Raw genomic sequence first — 15,808 nt, 5'->3', positions numbered from 1 at the left:
AGAAGTTCAATTTCAACAGCTAGAATTTTAATATGGCTACCTAAGATTTGCTATAAAAATTATACTTGTATTAACAATGAATTTTTGGATGTTTATAAGCTTAGAAACTGTTACAGAAATGAGAAATCAAAAATATTGGCTGTAGGCAAACCAGCTTCCAGTGTTCTTCTGATAATTACAATTAGGGAGCTTAATGAAATCCAGCATATCAGATTAGTTTCACAAACCCTACACCTCTTGACTTGTACTACCATGACATCTTCCAACAAGTATGGAGCAAATGGATTAGATCTGCAGACTAATTTTATAGTCTTCCCTTCAGACTGATTTTCTTGTACTTTCTGGCAATATTTAAGAAAATATTTTCCAACTAATGGAAAGTCATTTAGTGCTCTCACCAAATTACTCCTCAATGAGTCTGGAGCAGATACACTTTCTTTCTCCCAAGTGCCTTTGATTTCTTCTCTGTACACACAGACATGCACTTAATTAAAACTTTCCATCGAAGTGGCATTAGCTAGACACACAAGGCATACCAAGTTGCTCTTGGGCTTCCTGCCAGAAAGCCAGCAGTGCTGATGCCTTCTTTCATTTACTTTAAAGTGTCAGCAAAACAGGCAATTTCTGACCACATAAATACAGAGCCAACAACCTATGACCACTATCTGTGGCAATACAGCACAGACGTAGCCATTTAGTGCGTGCCGTTCCCTTGGACTGGTTCATGTTGTGGAATGCGGAATCAGAACACGCTTTACTAAGTGTTTTCTGTAACACCGTAATAAAATAAATCACCAGTATGAGTGTTTAAAAAGGTGTCAGGGAGCAGTATGAACAAATCCCATTAGCAGACAATGGGATTTGTGCAGATATCTACTATTTACCACGTTGAAAATTTAACCCCGGGGCTTTATACATACAAGCAGGATGCAGGCATATCACATTGTGAAATGAGGTTTGGGTTTTATCAGGATATTTGGATTTTTATTAGGAAAGAAAGATACAGGGAGAAAACCCTTTTGCTCTGATATAGTGTTATGATTGTGGGCAGGGATTTTAAAAAGCATCCAAAGAAAGGGAGACATCTGATAAATCATGTAATTGCCAGAAGCATTTGAAAAAGTCTGTAGGACATGACAACAGCTCTCATTATGTGGTTCCAGTTCTGCTTCGGAAGGTTTCAGAGATGTATCTGGCAAGCAACCCCTGAGAGAAAATGTATTTCTGACCACCAGTGTAGCTATTCTTACATGTGAAAAATGCAGTAGAATCTAGGTGATGCCACTTAGCTCTATTAGGTGCTGATTGTCACGCGTGCCTTTCACATTTAAGTTTAATTTAAACTAGAGTGGTTTTAAATTGAGACTAGGTTTCATCTGTGGCAGCACTGATAACTCTATAACCTACAGACTTCACTTCCTAAAAATAAGAGAAATCTGACAAAGTTATTTTTACAGCCAGAATCTAACAGGAGCAGTTCTGCTAAGATTGGAAAGATACCAACAACTGGAGATATCTGCAGGGCACTGAGGTCCAAGCTCAGCACGAAATCTGAGTATGAGGAAAAGTTCATCATTGTCTGGGAAATATCTTCATGCTTTCTTGTGCAAGAAGAAATGACTGAACTGGGGCATGAGCACCTTCAGCTGACTTCATCATTCAGCAAGACTGACTGACCTTCAGTTTATACCTTGGCATATTTTTCTTCCAAATGCATTTCCTGAAAAGCAAAACCAAACATTTTCCTCATCCTGCATACTCTTGGTAAAGAGTATTGTGAAAAAATTCAGGTGAAGTCCTGACTTCTAGAATAAGAGCAAAAGAATTTCACTGACTTCAGAAATGCCAGAGTTTTGCCCTTCAGCAGGACCTTGAACAGAGTGTAACAGGGAATACATCCCTGTACACTGAAGAGCCCAGCCACGTACATGACATATCTTAAGGGTGTTGCTCAGAAACTCTGTGGCTCCTGAACCTTCTAAAGCATAAAGGAACAGGAAACATGACCAGAAAGGTGTCTGCAGTTTTGCTCACACATTAAGTGCTTGAGATCAGCTGGAGAAATAAACAAACACGCTAGCATTCCAATGCAAAGAAAAACAAATAAAAAAATCCAGTCACTGAGATGTTATGTCCTCTTTGTAATCTCAAGTGCCAGCCACTTGTGAAGAAGGATCTTATAGTACTGAAGGTTATAACTGACGTGCAAGTGTGATCCTATAATTAAAGAATCTGCAGGCAATAATCACGACACCTAAAAAAACTGCAAGATACAGCAAAGAAACTCAATAGGAGAATGAAATAATTCTGAGTATTAGAGCTACAGCATGAAGTTGGTGTAGAAATGGGGATGACTTTCTCTAACAAAAAGATGCACACCAGGTTGGCTGGTTAGATCATGCAAATGCCTTTCGAAGGCTCTACACGAGGCAGAGTAGAGCCTTATTGTAAAATAGACTTCTCTAAAAATATAATTGAGAAAACGTTAATCACTTAAGATAAATTTAAACAGACTTAAATTTCTTTTCTATTTCCATTTGTAAAAGCATAGATTATATCCAAATATTACCTCACATCTTATAATTAAGGATGCAGTTGCTTGTGGCAATTTTTTAAAAGCTGTTCACCATAGCTTAAATTCTTTGTGATTTTATTTGTATTTACAGGAAGCCAAATTTTTATTAGATGGACTGGTAAACTAAAAATATGTATTTTCTATATTTTGTTATACAGGCAACCATTTTATTTGAGCTTAAGCTCCCGTATATAAACACTGATTGGGCTTTTTACATTGTACTGGGTCTGGCTGGGATGGAGTTAATTTTCTTCATAGCAGCCTGTATGGTGCTGTGTTTTGGATTTGTGATTAAAACATTGCTGATAACACATCATTGTTTTGGCTATTGCTTACACAGTGTCAAGTCCTTCTTTGTTTCCCACTCTGTCCCCCTGTCTTGTGTGTCCCATCCCCCCCTCCCCTCCCCCAAGTAGGCTGGGGGGTGGGCAAGAAGCTGGCAGGACACACTGCCGGGGCAGCTGACCAGAAATGACCAAAGAGATATTCCACACCCATACGATGTTGTGCTCAGCAATAAAAGCTGAAGGAAAGGAGGAGGAAGGGGGGACACTTGTGGTTATGGCATTTTCCTTCTTTCCAGAAAGTGGTTAAACGTCTGCCTGCCAATGGGAAGCAGTGAATGAATTCCTTATTTTCCTTTGTGCACTTTTGCTTCACGTATTACTCTGTCTTTATCTTGACACACAAATCTTCTTACCTTCCTTCTCTTTTCTCCCCATCCCATGGGACAGTGGAGTGAGGGAGTGGCTTGTGTGGGTGTTTGGTTGTTGGCTGAGGTGAACCCACCACATAATCTGTAAACTCTTCAGGACTTTTTCTGCAGATCCATGGCAAATTAAATTTTTATCATCTTACTACTTCATTAGTTAAACGTTACTTTCGGGTTTAATTTCATTATTACCAGAGGAACTAAAAAAGATCAAAATCCTCTTCCATCCAGTAGGAGGAGTAATATTCAGAGAAGTGAGACTCAAAAGAAGCTAACAGAGGATAAGGTTTCAAGAAGTGTATGTTTAAGGCAGCTACCATGTTGCAGAGGCCCAAATGCAGTGTCCTGGATGGACTTGGTCACAAGGAGATCATTAAGAATTTTGGTGAACTGAGTCCAAGCGGGTGAACTGAGTGCAAGAGGCAGAAGATGCACAGTACATGCTCAGACAAGGTAGAGACAGAAAACAGGAAACTGGGCACAAAGGCATCAGAGAAAGTAGTGTGTGGCAAATACCAAATCCAATGAAAAGAGGAAAACTAAGCAGATGGAAGACTTGACAGAGGAAACACCTGACAAAGATAAATTGCCAATCTACAGGGAAGCTCAAGTTCTGCTGTACAGTTAAGTTCTAGAGCTACAAACACATGAAGCTGTCAAGAAACACAGAGAACTTGGTCCCTTACATTCTGGATCAGTTAGAACTGGGGTAGCGTGAACATTTAAGGTGAAGAAGAAAAATCTTCCCTGCTGCTATCTGATGTGAGCAAGCAATCATTCATAACTGGATCAACATGCTCAGGTCCACGTCCTCTCCTTCTTGCTTACCCACACCTAGAACTAACACTGCTGAGAGAAGCCATGGGTTATCAGAAGAGAGCCTCACTCCATGTTGAAAGGATGAATACTGCAAGAGAGAGACCATGTATGCACTGAAGGCTTGAATACCCCATCTGAAAAGTTATGTGGCCTATTAATAAATCTGAGCTCTCATTAAGCATAGCACAGGCTGGAAAAAATGGCCAGGTGGGTAAAAGGGAAAAAAAGCCTTGAAACCAAGAGACAGTCAGTATAGGGTGTTACACATTCTGTTGCCCTATATACAGCTGTATACTAGACTGTGTCTGTTCTGGTTGAATTAGAAACCAAGTCCCACAGCTGCCTTATAATTTTGCATGATTCAGCCTCCAGGCCCCAAAGCAATAAAACAGTGCAAGACGTTGGAAGTTCATGTTTGGGGAATGGTAGTAAGTTTAAATGAGTCCATGTCAATAGGTATTATTTTGCAGTTCACTACCATAACAAAGTTCAGCAGTAAGAAAGTTAATTCCATAACAGAGCAGAAGAGACAAAGCATGTTATAGCTTCATTCCAATAGTGTTACTTCCAATTAAAAAGCAAAAGAAAGGGGATAGTAAGCACCATGTGAATTTAGGTCAAACCAGATAATTATTTTTGTACACTTACAAATCCCAAAGAAAAGAACTTTGACATATGCTCTTAGTGTTCAGTAATGGACACAGTTTCGTGGCCATCCACTGGCCATACTTTAAAACCCAGCAGAGGTATCAGAACAAACACACGAACGGTCCAGGACTAATGCCAATAAAAACCATGAAATTTAGAAACCATGTGTAAGCATAGCCTTTCTGCAGCTAAGGGGAAAGAAGAAACTAGGATTATATTATCTTGAAAACACTACAGTCTGTTCATATCAGGAGCTTATAAATTAACACTAGTTCCTTAACTTTCTAATCAAAACCAGATATAAAAATAGGAGGTCAGTAACTGCCAGTGACTAAAAAGCTGATGTGTCTTTCTGAATCTCTTCACCCTCCTTCTATACCAGTCACATTACTTGCCCAGCTCAGCTATCATCTAAGATTATAAACATGCCAATATAAGTAGACACTGGAAGAAAGGTTTGTTTTTCTACTTATCACAGGACTCAAATTGCTGCTGACAGACCTGGCTAAAGAAAATTTACTATGACTTTCCAGGGTGGCTGTTTGGAATATAATTTGGAAAGAAAACTATTTGCCTCCAGACACAACTGCTGTGCTATGAAAGTCTTGGACCACTGGCCAAGTCTGCCAGCACTGCCATTCATGCAATCTGGCCATCCACCACGAAGCACCAAACTAGCCCTTGGCACATAACAGAAGTAACCAGCTGCATTAGCCACCAGCGCCTCAGCCTGCAGTCACACCCTGTAAATAAAATGCTCTTCACAAAGAAGACCACAATAAAAATAAACCCTGAGTTCACAACAGGGCAATCAGGCTGCCTGGAGATCAGAGTCCTTTCCTCTTTTTGTTTGCCTTTTCTTTCTTTCCTCCAAAATAGTTTGAATTAAACCTGGTAACACTAGCCCTCAACAGCCTAAGCGCTGGCAACAGATCAGACAAGCTCTAGCTGCTCTCTTATCTCTACAGACCTTCTTGAGGTTCAAACCAATGGAGGGGGAAGGAGACACCACACACTTATGGCAGGAGACAACTCAGACAGACTTGGACATGGCAGCTAACTTCTAATTAGCCAGAGATACTAGAGGTAGTCTGTGCACTTCACAGGACCAAGGTGGTATCCTCCACAAGCCCAATTCAAACATAGGCCACGTGCAAGGCTCCTCAAAAAAGGGACAAATGGATGCAGCTCCAGAAATAGAGCTGTATTGCAATACGCTTAAGCAAATGTCCTCATACTTCTCACCTCCTGCTTCTCACAATTGCTCCCTTCAGTCTCCTAAACTCATTTCAGGACCAAATGGCTGGGCACTGGGGGTTAGATTTGTCACTTAGGCCATCTTTTGAAGCGCTCTGGTCTAGGCTAGAGAAGGAAAAGAGAACTGAGCATGCCATCCAGGAGAAATACTCTCCAGCTGCGTGGACATAGTTTAAATGAGTTATACATGATGCCAGTGGTAGGTAGACAGTCAGACAGAGTTTACTGCAAATCCTGAGGATGTGCTAATTTGGGGCCTATCTTCACAGAGCAACTTCCACACATAAAGTTGGTTCCCACAAAATAAAAATCCCTTCTCTAAAGCCATTTACATACTTTTCCCTTCCACAGGAGGACAATTGTATTGGCAATTGCTCTTGCAAGACTGAAATAAGTACACAACATGAATAATACAACACATTAGAAACTCATTGGTATACATACTCAGTGCTAATGTCTATTGTAGATTTAATTAATTGGAGAAAATTAACACGATAGAGAAAAAGATGAGAGCAGAATACAAGACAACACAGAGAAACCACAATAGTTCAGTATTTAAAAGCATGGGATCAGCTCTCAAATTAAACTGAAATCAAGAGGAATTCACCTCTTTGTTAGAGATGTCAGTTCACATTAACAACATAGCTTCTTTTAAAGCAGCTGAGAAATATCTTCCTCACATACAAATTTTGCCAAAGCTGTTCTGATAGGACAGTCACTTTTATCGACTTCATTATTCAGTCCATTCAACAGGGATTATCCACTAAAAATAAACTTTGTATGAAAAATCAAGAGAAAGGTATAAATAAAAAAAAAGGAGCTGAAATACTATATACCTGATAACTTCCAAAGATCTGGTGGCAAGACATAATTCAATTTATGAGTCAGAGTTTTGTAATTTTGTTAAATGTTTTGTGGAGATTATAATTAGCAAGCTATTATTAGAACTAATTAAAAACTAATTTTACAAGAAAATAAACCTTAAATCATCCTCTCCTATAGAAAAATAGCTTTGTTCCTCATGGTATTTCCAAGTAAATACAGTATTTCTTTTTAGGAAGAGAATTAATGTATCAAACCAAGATTTTCAAAAACTCTCAATATTAGGCAGTCTATTTGTAGCAGTTTATAACCTTTAAAAATGATCAATAAAACCTCAAGATTTTCTTGTTCACAATTAACAGTCCTCTCTGAGAATTAAATTCAAAATGCACTGCAATTGGGAGAACAAAATACCTGACAAGTACTCAATCACTGCCTAACTAAAATCTCAAGAATACTCGATGTAATTTCCCAGTTTACACATAGGAGGCTACTATTATGGAAGTCCCCTCTGCCTCATTCCCTCCCGGAAGCAGGAAATCCTTTATTGATTGCAAGTGGTTCGAAACAGTCTGCATAAAGTGAGAAATAGCAGAACACAGTACAGTGGAGAGGCAAAGAACTTCTGTTCCCCAGATGTGCCTTTTTTCATAAAACCTCTTGTTTGCAGACATGAAAGAGAATTTCATATTGTCTGTAATATTCCTTATAAGGAATTTTCATTTGCATAGTAATCAAGATTCAACCTGGGAGAAAAAAAGATAAAGAAGGAAATTTCAAGGCTACCAATCAAACACAACTCTTCATTTTGCCATTACTTTAAAATGCTAAGAGAAGATAAAGTGACTATCCTGAGAGTAAAAAAATGTTTAGATCAGCCCAGAAGGAGTTCATATGGGATAGTATTCAACAGTGGCAAAAATAACTAACCCACCTGAATATAATTTAATATAATAATTTGTTTCACTTTGCAGAATGTCTTTGGTTAACTTGAGTGTTAATATTCTGCAGAGGCAATCAATTAAAAGCAGAAATCCTCAAATGGGAAGTTTGCAATTCTATTACTGTACCCTCAGCAACAGTTATCTTAAGCTCATCATACTGACAAAACAACGGATTCTGTACTTGCCTAAAAGTAAGACCAAAGTTTCCTTTTCCTGAAAAGTTACCATAAAAATGTACTGCATTTGCACCTTGTATACCAGGTAACAGAATCTGGAGACAATGCCAATACCACTTCAGACAGACACAAAATATCCCGTTGAATTTGTTGCCACGAGGCAGCAGTGCCCATGGTTGCAGGAGCACAAGGGACTGGGCGGCCCCTGGTAGCATCCTGACTCAGGCGAGCCTGCAGCTCACGCTGAAGCCTTCCGCAGCTGGTGTGGGAGCTGATGCCTCAGAAACCCAAGCTGCTTTTTCTTATTATTTGCCACCCCTGATTCCTGCAGGCATGCAAGATGCTGCTTCATACGTGCTACTTCTTAAGGGCAAGCTAGCCTTCCCTCTTCCCAACAATTCAGAAGAGGTGAGCTACTTCTCCAGGTACCAGATAAAAGGTGGTTTGCCACTGCATGGGGCAAACGTTTCACTAGGCTGCCATGCGACCGGGGCACAAGTGTTAAGTCATTGACTAGCTTGTACTAAAAACCTAAAAGCCTACCAACAAGCAAAAAAAATCAGGGAGTTCACACAGGGGAGGAATGCTCTATAGTATCTTTGTTCCACAGAGAGATCACACTTTCCTGCAGAAGACCCATAGGTGCAGAAGCTGGTACCTGGCAAGGTGCCTCAGGTGCCGCAATGGTTTGTGCGGCTGCAGTAACTGTGGGGGAAGCAAAGCCATGCTGTCTGCTGACAGATACAGGAGCAGAACCACACCACCTGATGCTTAAGAGGAACACTTAAAAGAGTGCAGGAAGTAGAGAGCATGGATTCAAAAATGTTGATTTTTGAAACATTTGGGGTATGGCATTGAATCATGCAGAATAAGAGATGGAGATTACCTTATATTCAATATGGACACCCTAAAATGGCAAAAAAGAACCTATCTTACACTGGAGCTTTTTTGTCCTGGTGTTACTTTCCACACCCAGAAAGCAGGAGGGATGCCTTCCAGCACTAGTACAATGTCTTCTTTGGCAGTCTTGCTGTGACCCATTATGCCCTGGGGATACTATTTGCCTTTGTACTACATGGCCTGTATGCCACATACCTATCAATTAAAGTAGACCAGAGCTGTACAGCAAAGAAAAACCAATCAATATAATAGAAAGGGCAATATATCTAGCTGATGTATTTTGTATAACAGTACATTTGGAAAATGTAAAATTTTCAGATTAGAGTCACAACAGCCATACTATTTTTTGAAGATGAAAAGCATAACAACAAAGGTGAAAACTGACCTCTTAGTGCCAAACATAATGGTGTGGGCTTCTTTCACATTTATGAATGCACCGCTCTGCACAGGCTGTTTCTGTTTACCTGGATGAGAAGAAAGAGAGATTTTTAGATCGAGCAACTCAGGACCTTGATTTTAATGTCCTGAACAATAAATATATTAGCAAACATCTTCCAGTGCAACTTCACAGAATACCTGGCAATTTTATAGAAATACAAAGGTTAGCAAAACAATGTAAAGGTTAACAAACACAAGATAAAAGTTAAAAAACCTAAGATCAAATCCTACTGGTAGGGCTTAAACCTGAGGTTGTTAGAGCAGTCACTCAACAAAAGAGTTAAGTATAATGCTATATGGTAGTGCAACATCTAAAAGCCCTTGCCTCTGAAAGGGGAATTCACGTGCCCAACTGAAATTCAGGTGCCTCAAAGCAACTAAACAACATCTTCCTGAATTGCCAGTCTCAACACAGCTATATAAATTTACATCTTAATTGCATTTTGATGCTCAATTTGTTGAATGACTACCTTAGTAAATTAGTCACTTTTCCAGAAAGAAACCGTTAATATAAATAAGAAATTTCCTGGAGTGGGCCTACTAAGTATGGACCTCAGGAAACATTATTATTTGAACAAAAAGGAATTCCAACTTTCATATAAAAAATAAAAATATGAAAATATTATAGAATAATAGAATAATTAGGTCAGAAGGAACTGCCTAGTCCAACCCACAGCTCAAAGCAGGTGTAATCAGATCAGGTTGCTCAGGGATATGTCCAGCTGAGTCTTGAACACCACAACCTCTCTGGGGAACCAGTTCCAGTACTTCAGCACCATCATGGTAAAAACATTTTTCCTAATACCTAATGAGAATTTTCCATGTTACAACTTGTGTCCACTGCCTCTTATCATATCACTGTATACCTTCGAGAAAGATCTAGCTCTACCTCCTCTATATCCTCCACTCAGGTACTCGTTGACAGCACTAAGGTGTCCTCTTGGCATATCTGCTAAGGCTGAGTTGATCCAGCTCTCTCAGCTTCGTGTCATATCCCATTTGCTCCAGCCCCCTGACCACCTCCTTTGGGCTCCATAAGTCAACATCCTTCTTGTTCTGGGGAGCCCAAAACTGGACATGGCACTCCACAGCCAGTCTCACAAATGCCAAATAGAGGGGAAGGATCTTTCCCTGACCTGCTGGCTACACTCTTACCCATGCAGCCAAGAGATGCAGGTGACTTTCTTTGCTGTAAGGGCACGCTGCTGAGTCATGCTCAAATTGCTGTTCACTAGGCCCCTCAGATCCCTTTCTGCAGCACTGCTTCGCAGGCAGCTGCTCCCCAGCCCATCCTTTTACATGGGGTTATTCCATTCCATGGGCAAGACCTTGCATTTGCTTTTGCTGAACTTCATGAGGTTCCTGTCAGCCCATTTCTCCAACCTGCCCAGGTCTCCCTGCAGAGCAGCACTGCCCTCCAGCACATTGACTGCTGCCTGCAATTTGATGCCATCCACAAACTTGCTGAGAACTGCACTCCATCCCATCACTGATGTCATTAATGAAGATACTAAACAGTGTTGGTCCCCGTATTGAACTCAGAGGGACCTCACTAGTTACAAGCTGGGTGTGACATTTTCTGTTTTCCAGTCATCGAGAACCTCCCCCAGTTGCCACGACTTTTCAAAGATGAGAGAGCAGCCTCGCAACGACATCAGCCAGCTTCTTCAACACCCTTGAGCACATCCCATCTGGTCCCGTGGACTTGTGTACATCCAAGTGGGCTAAGAGATCCCTAATGCCATCTTCCTCTACTGCACATACCGCTTCACTCTGCTAGGAGGCTCAGGCACCTGGGAGGCCTGAGGACAAGTCTCTCTAGCAAAATCCAAGGCAAAAAAGGCATTGAGTACTTCAGCCTTTTTTCCACACGGCCACGACCCATGGTCCCCTTGCTTTCCCTTTTGCTGCCAATGTACTTACAGAAACCTTTCTTGTTACCCTTCACCTCCCTGGCTCATTTCAATTTCAGCTGAGGGACAGGTTTCCTGACTGTATTCCTGTGTGTTCCTACACGTCCCACATTCGCCCCCAAGTATCCTGCCCTGCTTCCACCATCTGTGTCCTTCCTTTCGGTGTTTGCTCCCGGTCAGCATTCAGGCCACTCCTTTACACAGAATCCATCCTCCTGGCTTGCCCACTTGGCCTTAGCACCAGTCTCCGAAAAGCCTGTATCCATCCGCTCCAGCACTGCAGTCCTGAGGGCTATCCCACCATTTACCTGTAATCCCAATATGGTCACAGTGCTGCAACTGTGCATGAGTTCCTAATTTCTCCCGGTCGTTGCCATGCTATGTGCGTTTGGTAAGCTGGAGCAGGAACCTGCCTTCTGCTGCCCAAAGTCTTTAGTTTTCCCCCTCCTCCCTCTTGAGAGCTACCCTCCACTACTTGTTCACCCATGGTCTGCATCTGTCCCTCCCTCCTCATTTCGCATGGCTCAGGCTCTTATCTTCGCAGAGTTTCTGCGAAGACCCCAGGTATCTCCTCCTCACTTCTCTGGTGGTGCATGGTCTGCTCATAATTTCTACAGCTCCTTCCCCAAGCGAGTCAGCGCCTCGCTCAGTGTGCTGTCCCCAGGAGAGGCCCCTGTCACGTCACCCAGCCCCAGGAGAGGTCCCAGGTGTTCTGCAGCCCCACACCAGGCCAGCAGTAGCCTCCCTCGGTGTGCCATCTGAGTCAAGGCCTCCAACATGCCAAGGACATTAGCACCAGTCGGTGCCAGGGAACATGCCCTGTGGGGTGTTGAGACCACCACTGCACACCCTCCAAGCCACCCCAGGCAAGTTTAAGCAGTGATGCTCTGTGTCCCTGCTGTGCTAATGGCTGTGACAAGCGTGTCGCTGCTGCTCCCCCTGAGCTTAGCCCTCCCAGAGCAGGAATCAGCCATTGCCAGCAGCAGTCTGGATGCTAAGGCGCCAGAGGCAGCTCCCAGCAGGACTGGAAGCACAGACTCAAACTGCTGCACAAACTGGGAAGGGCAATCACGAAGAGCAGCCCGGGCAGGGCTCTGGGTGCCCTGCATGCTCTCAGCCCCACCGACTGAGTCCCTTTCTCAGCCCTTGTTCACAGCGCTCTGGTCCTTCACTGCCTAAGGAGCCACTAAATAGCAACCGGAAAGTGCAGGCAGGTGCCAGCCCCTCCAGCTCGAGGCTTGCCCCACCAGGTCCCTATCCAAGAGACTGCAATGGCTCCATGACCTTGCTTCACCTCCCTTGTGAATGCCATTGCACAGGCCCACTGCCCTCACAACATGTAATTCTGATGCTTTTGGAACCTTTCTGCCTTCCTCCCAAATGTTCAATTTAAAGCAGACATAGCTTACAAAATAAAAAATTCTATCCTAGTTTAGTTCCTTTTTTAAATGTAAATGCGCAATCTAAATACAAATGTTTTGTTCATCAGGAGGAAGCTGTGATTACATGATCTTGACTGACAGGAGGATTTTTGTCTACAAACTCCCTCCTAAATTCATAAGATGCTCAAGGGGACTTCACATCTCTATGTCACACCAGATAAAATGACACCACATAAAATGTCTTGCTACCTCCAGACGAGGAAGTGGTATTTTCACAGCACCATATTTCATTATAGGTTTGGGCAATGACATTTTTGTCTCAATTTACCAGTTGCTCTTAAAGCATTTCCTTTTTTGTTTTGTGTAGGGATTTTTGTTTTGGTGTGGCTCCTTCACTTGTACAGCTGCAAAGAGTCGAAGGGAACCTCCCTCTTCCTTTCCATGCCCTCTTGTTCCAGAATCACAGCCTTGCAGCTGGGCAAGCAGCACAAATATCATCAGCCTGAAGTACATTTTCCTTCCCATGCAATTATTCTCCCTGCCACTCACTAACATCAGTTGCTCTACCTTGAGAGCATAACAAATGCATGCTTCAAGTTAGCTGTCTTGATTGGGAATTTCTAAAGGCTCTGAGTAAGCCAAGTGTCCACTCCAATTGAAAATCAATGGATTAGGGGCACGCACATTCCCTGCATGTCTTGGGAAATCACACTCCAGTTCCCTATTTAGTCAGGCTAACTGGGAGCCTAAGCTATGCTTACACTGTCAGATATGCACCTTAGAGACGGAACATGGATGAGATTAAGGACTGCAACTCAGCCTCTGCCCCAGTGCACACATTACTCATCTCAAGCCATTTAGACAGCTGATTATACAATGTGGAGCCTAAATCTGTAAATGCACTACAAAGATCTGAGTCAGTCGTTCCTTTTCTCTTAGAATTAGCAAGGTTCAAGCTCCTTAATTTAATTTTCAGAAGTATTTAGGTTGTGACTTGGAAGTCCAGGTCCTGTATTTGAAAATGACACAGTCACTTATGACGCCAAGAGCATCGGTGGAACTTTTGACACTGAAAATTTTAACCCCAGTTTATTCAATCATTTGATGATCATTTCTGTTTCCACTAAAGAGCACCATTCACAAGCATTTATTATATTTAAGCATCTTACATCAGTAGTTAAGACTGCCTTCATGTTTGCAAGAACTTTACATGAAGGGCTCTGATGCCTTCTGTCTCTTCTTGGATATAAATAATAAAGTTAGTCATGACATAAGGTACTGCAATTTCTCAGAAAACAGGACAAGCTATTTGAGAAAAACCAACAGGTATAAAATTGCTGAGTAGCTGAAGCATCCTCCCTTGAAGGTGACTGGTGCAAAAGTCAGAAGAGCAAGGTGTTGGATATATTGCCACCTATCTCAGCAGAAACTGTGCTGGCAGCATCACCTTCCTTTTCCTTGAGGCACAACTACCTCTTTGGAAAAAAAGACTGATACGGTCATCAAATATATTAAATGAATCATTAATTCAGACTTTGGATATTTTTTCCCTTGCACAGAAAGTTTTTGCATGGACAGGTATCCCATAGCACTTCACTAGCTTAGCAAGGGTAACTGTGTGTCAGCTACTGCCTTTCTGCTGAACCTCATCCCTCTCTGGTGGAAGGTACTGTCCTCAGGGCAGTGGCAGAACAGCCTGGGAGAACCGTCACTCTCTTCTAGACAGTTACATTAAACTGCTAAGAAAGGCTGTTTAAAGTAAGCAGACTCACTTTGCACTGAAGTGGATGAGAAATAATCATTTATCTGCTTGGAGATAAATTCTGAAGGCTACAACTTTCAAAATAAGAAACTTCTTAGTAGCAATAGTGATTTCTAAAATGATGTTGTAAAGATGCCATTTTATACAGTAAAACTGGCACAAAAATTCAGTAAACCTTTTCATTTACACCAGATATATTTAAGCATAATTTACTAAGATTCACACTGACTGCTCAAACCCAAACCCGTGCAAGTTCGAGCACAAGTATCAAGAATAAAACTATTTTCTGTTAAGAAATGATTGTATTATAGTGATAAATAAGGCATAAAATGTTCATACAGAATTACAAGAAAGATCTTTATCAATGACCTGGAGGAGGCAACGGACTGCACTGTCATCAAGTTTGCAGATGGCACCAAATTAGTGGAGACCAGTTGATATGCTTAAGGGCAGGGCTGTCATCCAGGGAGAGACTTGGACAGGCTGGAGGGATGAGCTGACAGGGACCTTATGAAATTCAGCAAGGACAAATACAAAGTCCTGTACTTGGGAAGGAAGAAACTCTTGCAATGGCATAGGCTGGGCACTGTCCGGCTGGAAGGGCCCTGGGGGCAGCAAGCTGAGCACGAGCCAGCAGCGTGCCCTGGCACAGAGATGGTGAACAGCATCCCGGACTTTATTAGGAGGAGCATGGCCAGCAGATAGAGGGAAGGGATCATCCCCCTTTATTCAAAAATCATCAGACCATTCCCAAAATAGTGCATACAGTTCTGCAGCCTACCCTCACTGCAAGAAGGATGCTGATAAACTGGAGCGAGTTCAGCGTAGGGCCCCCAGGCTGGTCAGGCTGGAGCACTTGCCCTGTAAGGAGAGGCTGGGGGAGCTGGGCAGCTCCAGCCTGGAGAAGGGGTGGCTCCAGGGGACCTAATGGCTCCTTCCAGTACCAACAGCAAGGTTATAAAGAAGATGGAGCCAGCCTCTTCACAGTGATGCATGGTGGAAGGGTGAGAGACAGTAGGCGTGAACTGAAACGAGAGGCTTTGCCTGGATATAAAAGAGGTGCTTTTTTACCATGATCATAGTTGAGCAGTAGACCATATGGCCCAGAGAGGTTGTGCAGCCTCCCTCCTTTGAGTTTCTCAAAACCTGTCTGAATAAAGCCCTGAGCAACCTGGACTGATCTCACAGCTGACGGTGCTTAGAGCAGAAGGATGGGCTAGAGCCCTTCTGAGGTCCCCTCCAACTTGAGTTATCCTGTGATCCTGTAAGGCTATGTATAAAGAAGGAAAAAAATGGAAGGGGATGTGAAATAATGGTTGAAGCTGGGATAATTAAAATATAATGCTGGTACAAGTATGATGGCAGGATGACTACAGAAGATTTTTTGTTTTAAGGAAATAGCAAGAAGATAACACTTTAAAATTTCTGTTCTGAAAGGTTAGAAAAATATATTAAATTCC

At 42.2% G+C, this 15,808-nt stretch overlaps 1 protein-coding gene across 7 annotated transcripts in view; it reads right to left on the bottom strand.

Moving 5' to 3' along the window:
- OXR1 (oxidation resistance 1) overlaps window positions 1–15,808 on the bottom strand; it is a 305,008-nt gene that overhangs the window by 251,887 nt on the left and 37,313 nt on the right. For 6 of the 7 annotated variants that reach the window (XM_052786770.1, XM_052786769.1, XM_052786766.1 and 3 more), the window contains one exon: window positions 9,239–9,317. In XM_052786770.1, coding sequence (XP_052642730.1) covers window positions 9,239–9,255 — 17 coding nt within the window. In that variant the 5' untranslated portion in view covers window positions 9,256–9,317. Of the gene's footprint in view, window positions 1–9,238; window positions 9,318–15,808 lie in introns of those variants that run through there. The other variant, XM_052786768.1, reaches the window with a different exon arrangement.

The sequence above is a fragment of the Harpia harpyja genome, chromosome 5 (assembly GCF_026419915.1).
Source record: "Harpia harpyja isolate bHarHar1 chromosome 5, bHarHar1 primary haplotype, whole genome shotgun sequence".
Classification (NCBI taxonomy): domain Eukaryota; kingdom Metazoa; phylum Chordata; class Aves; order Accipitriformes; family Accipitridae; genus Harpia; species Harpia harpyja.
This window is presented reverse-complemented; position numbering and strand designations above follow the sequence as displayed.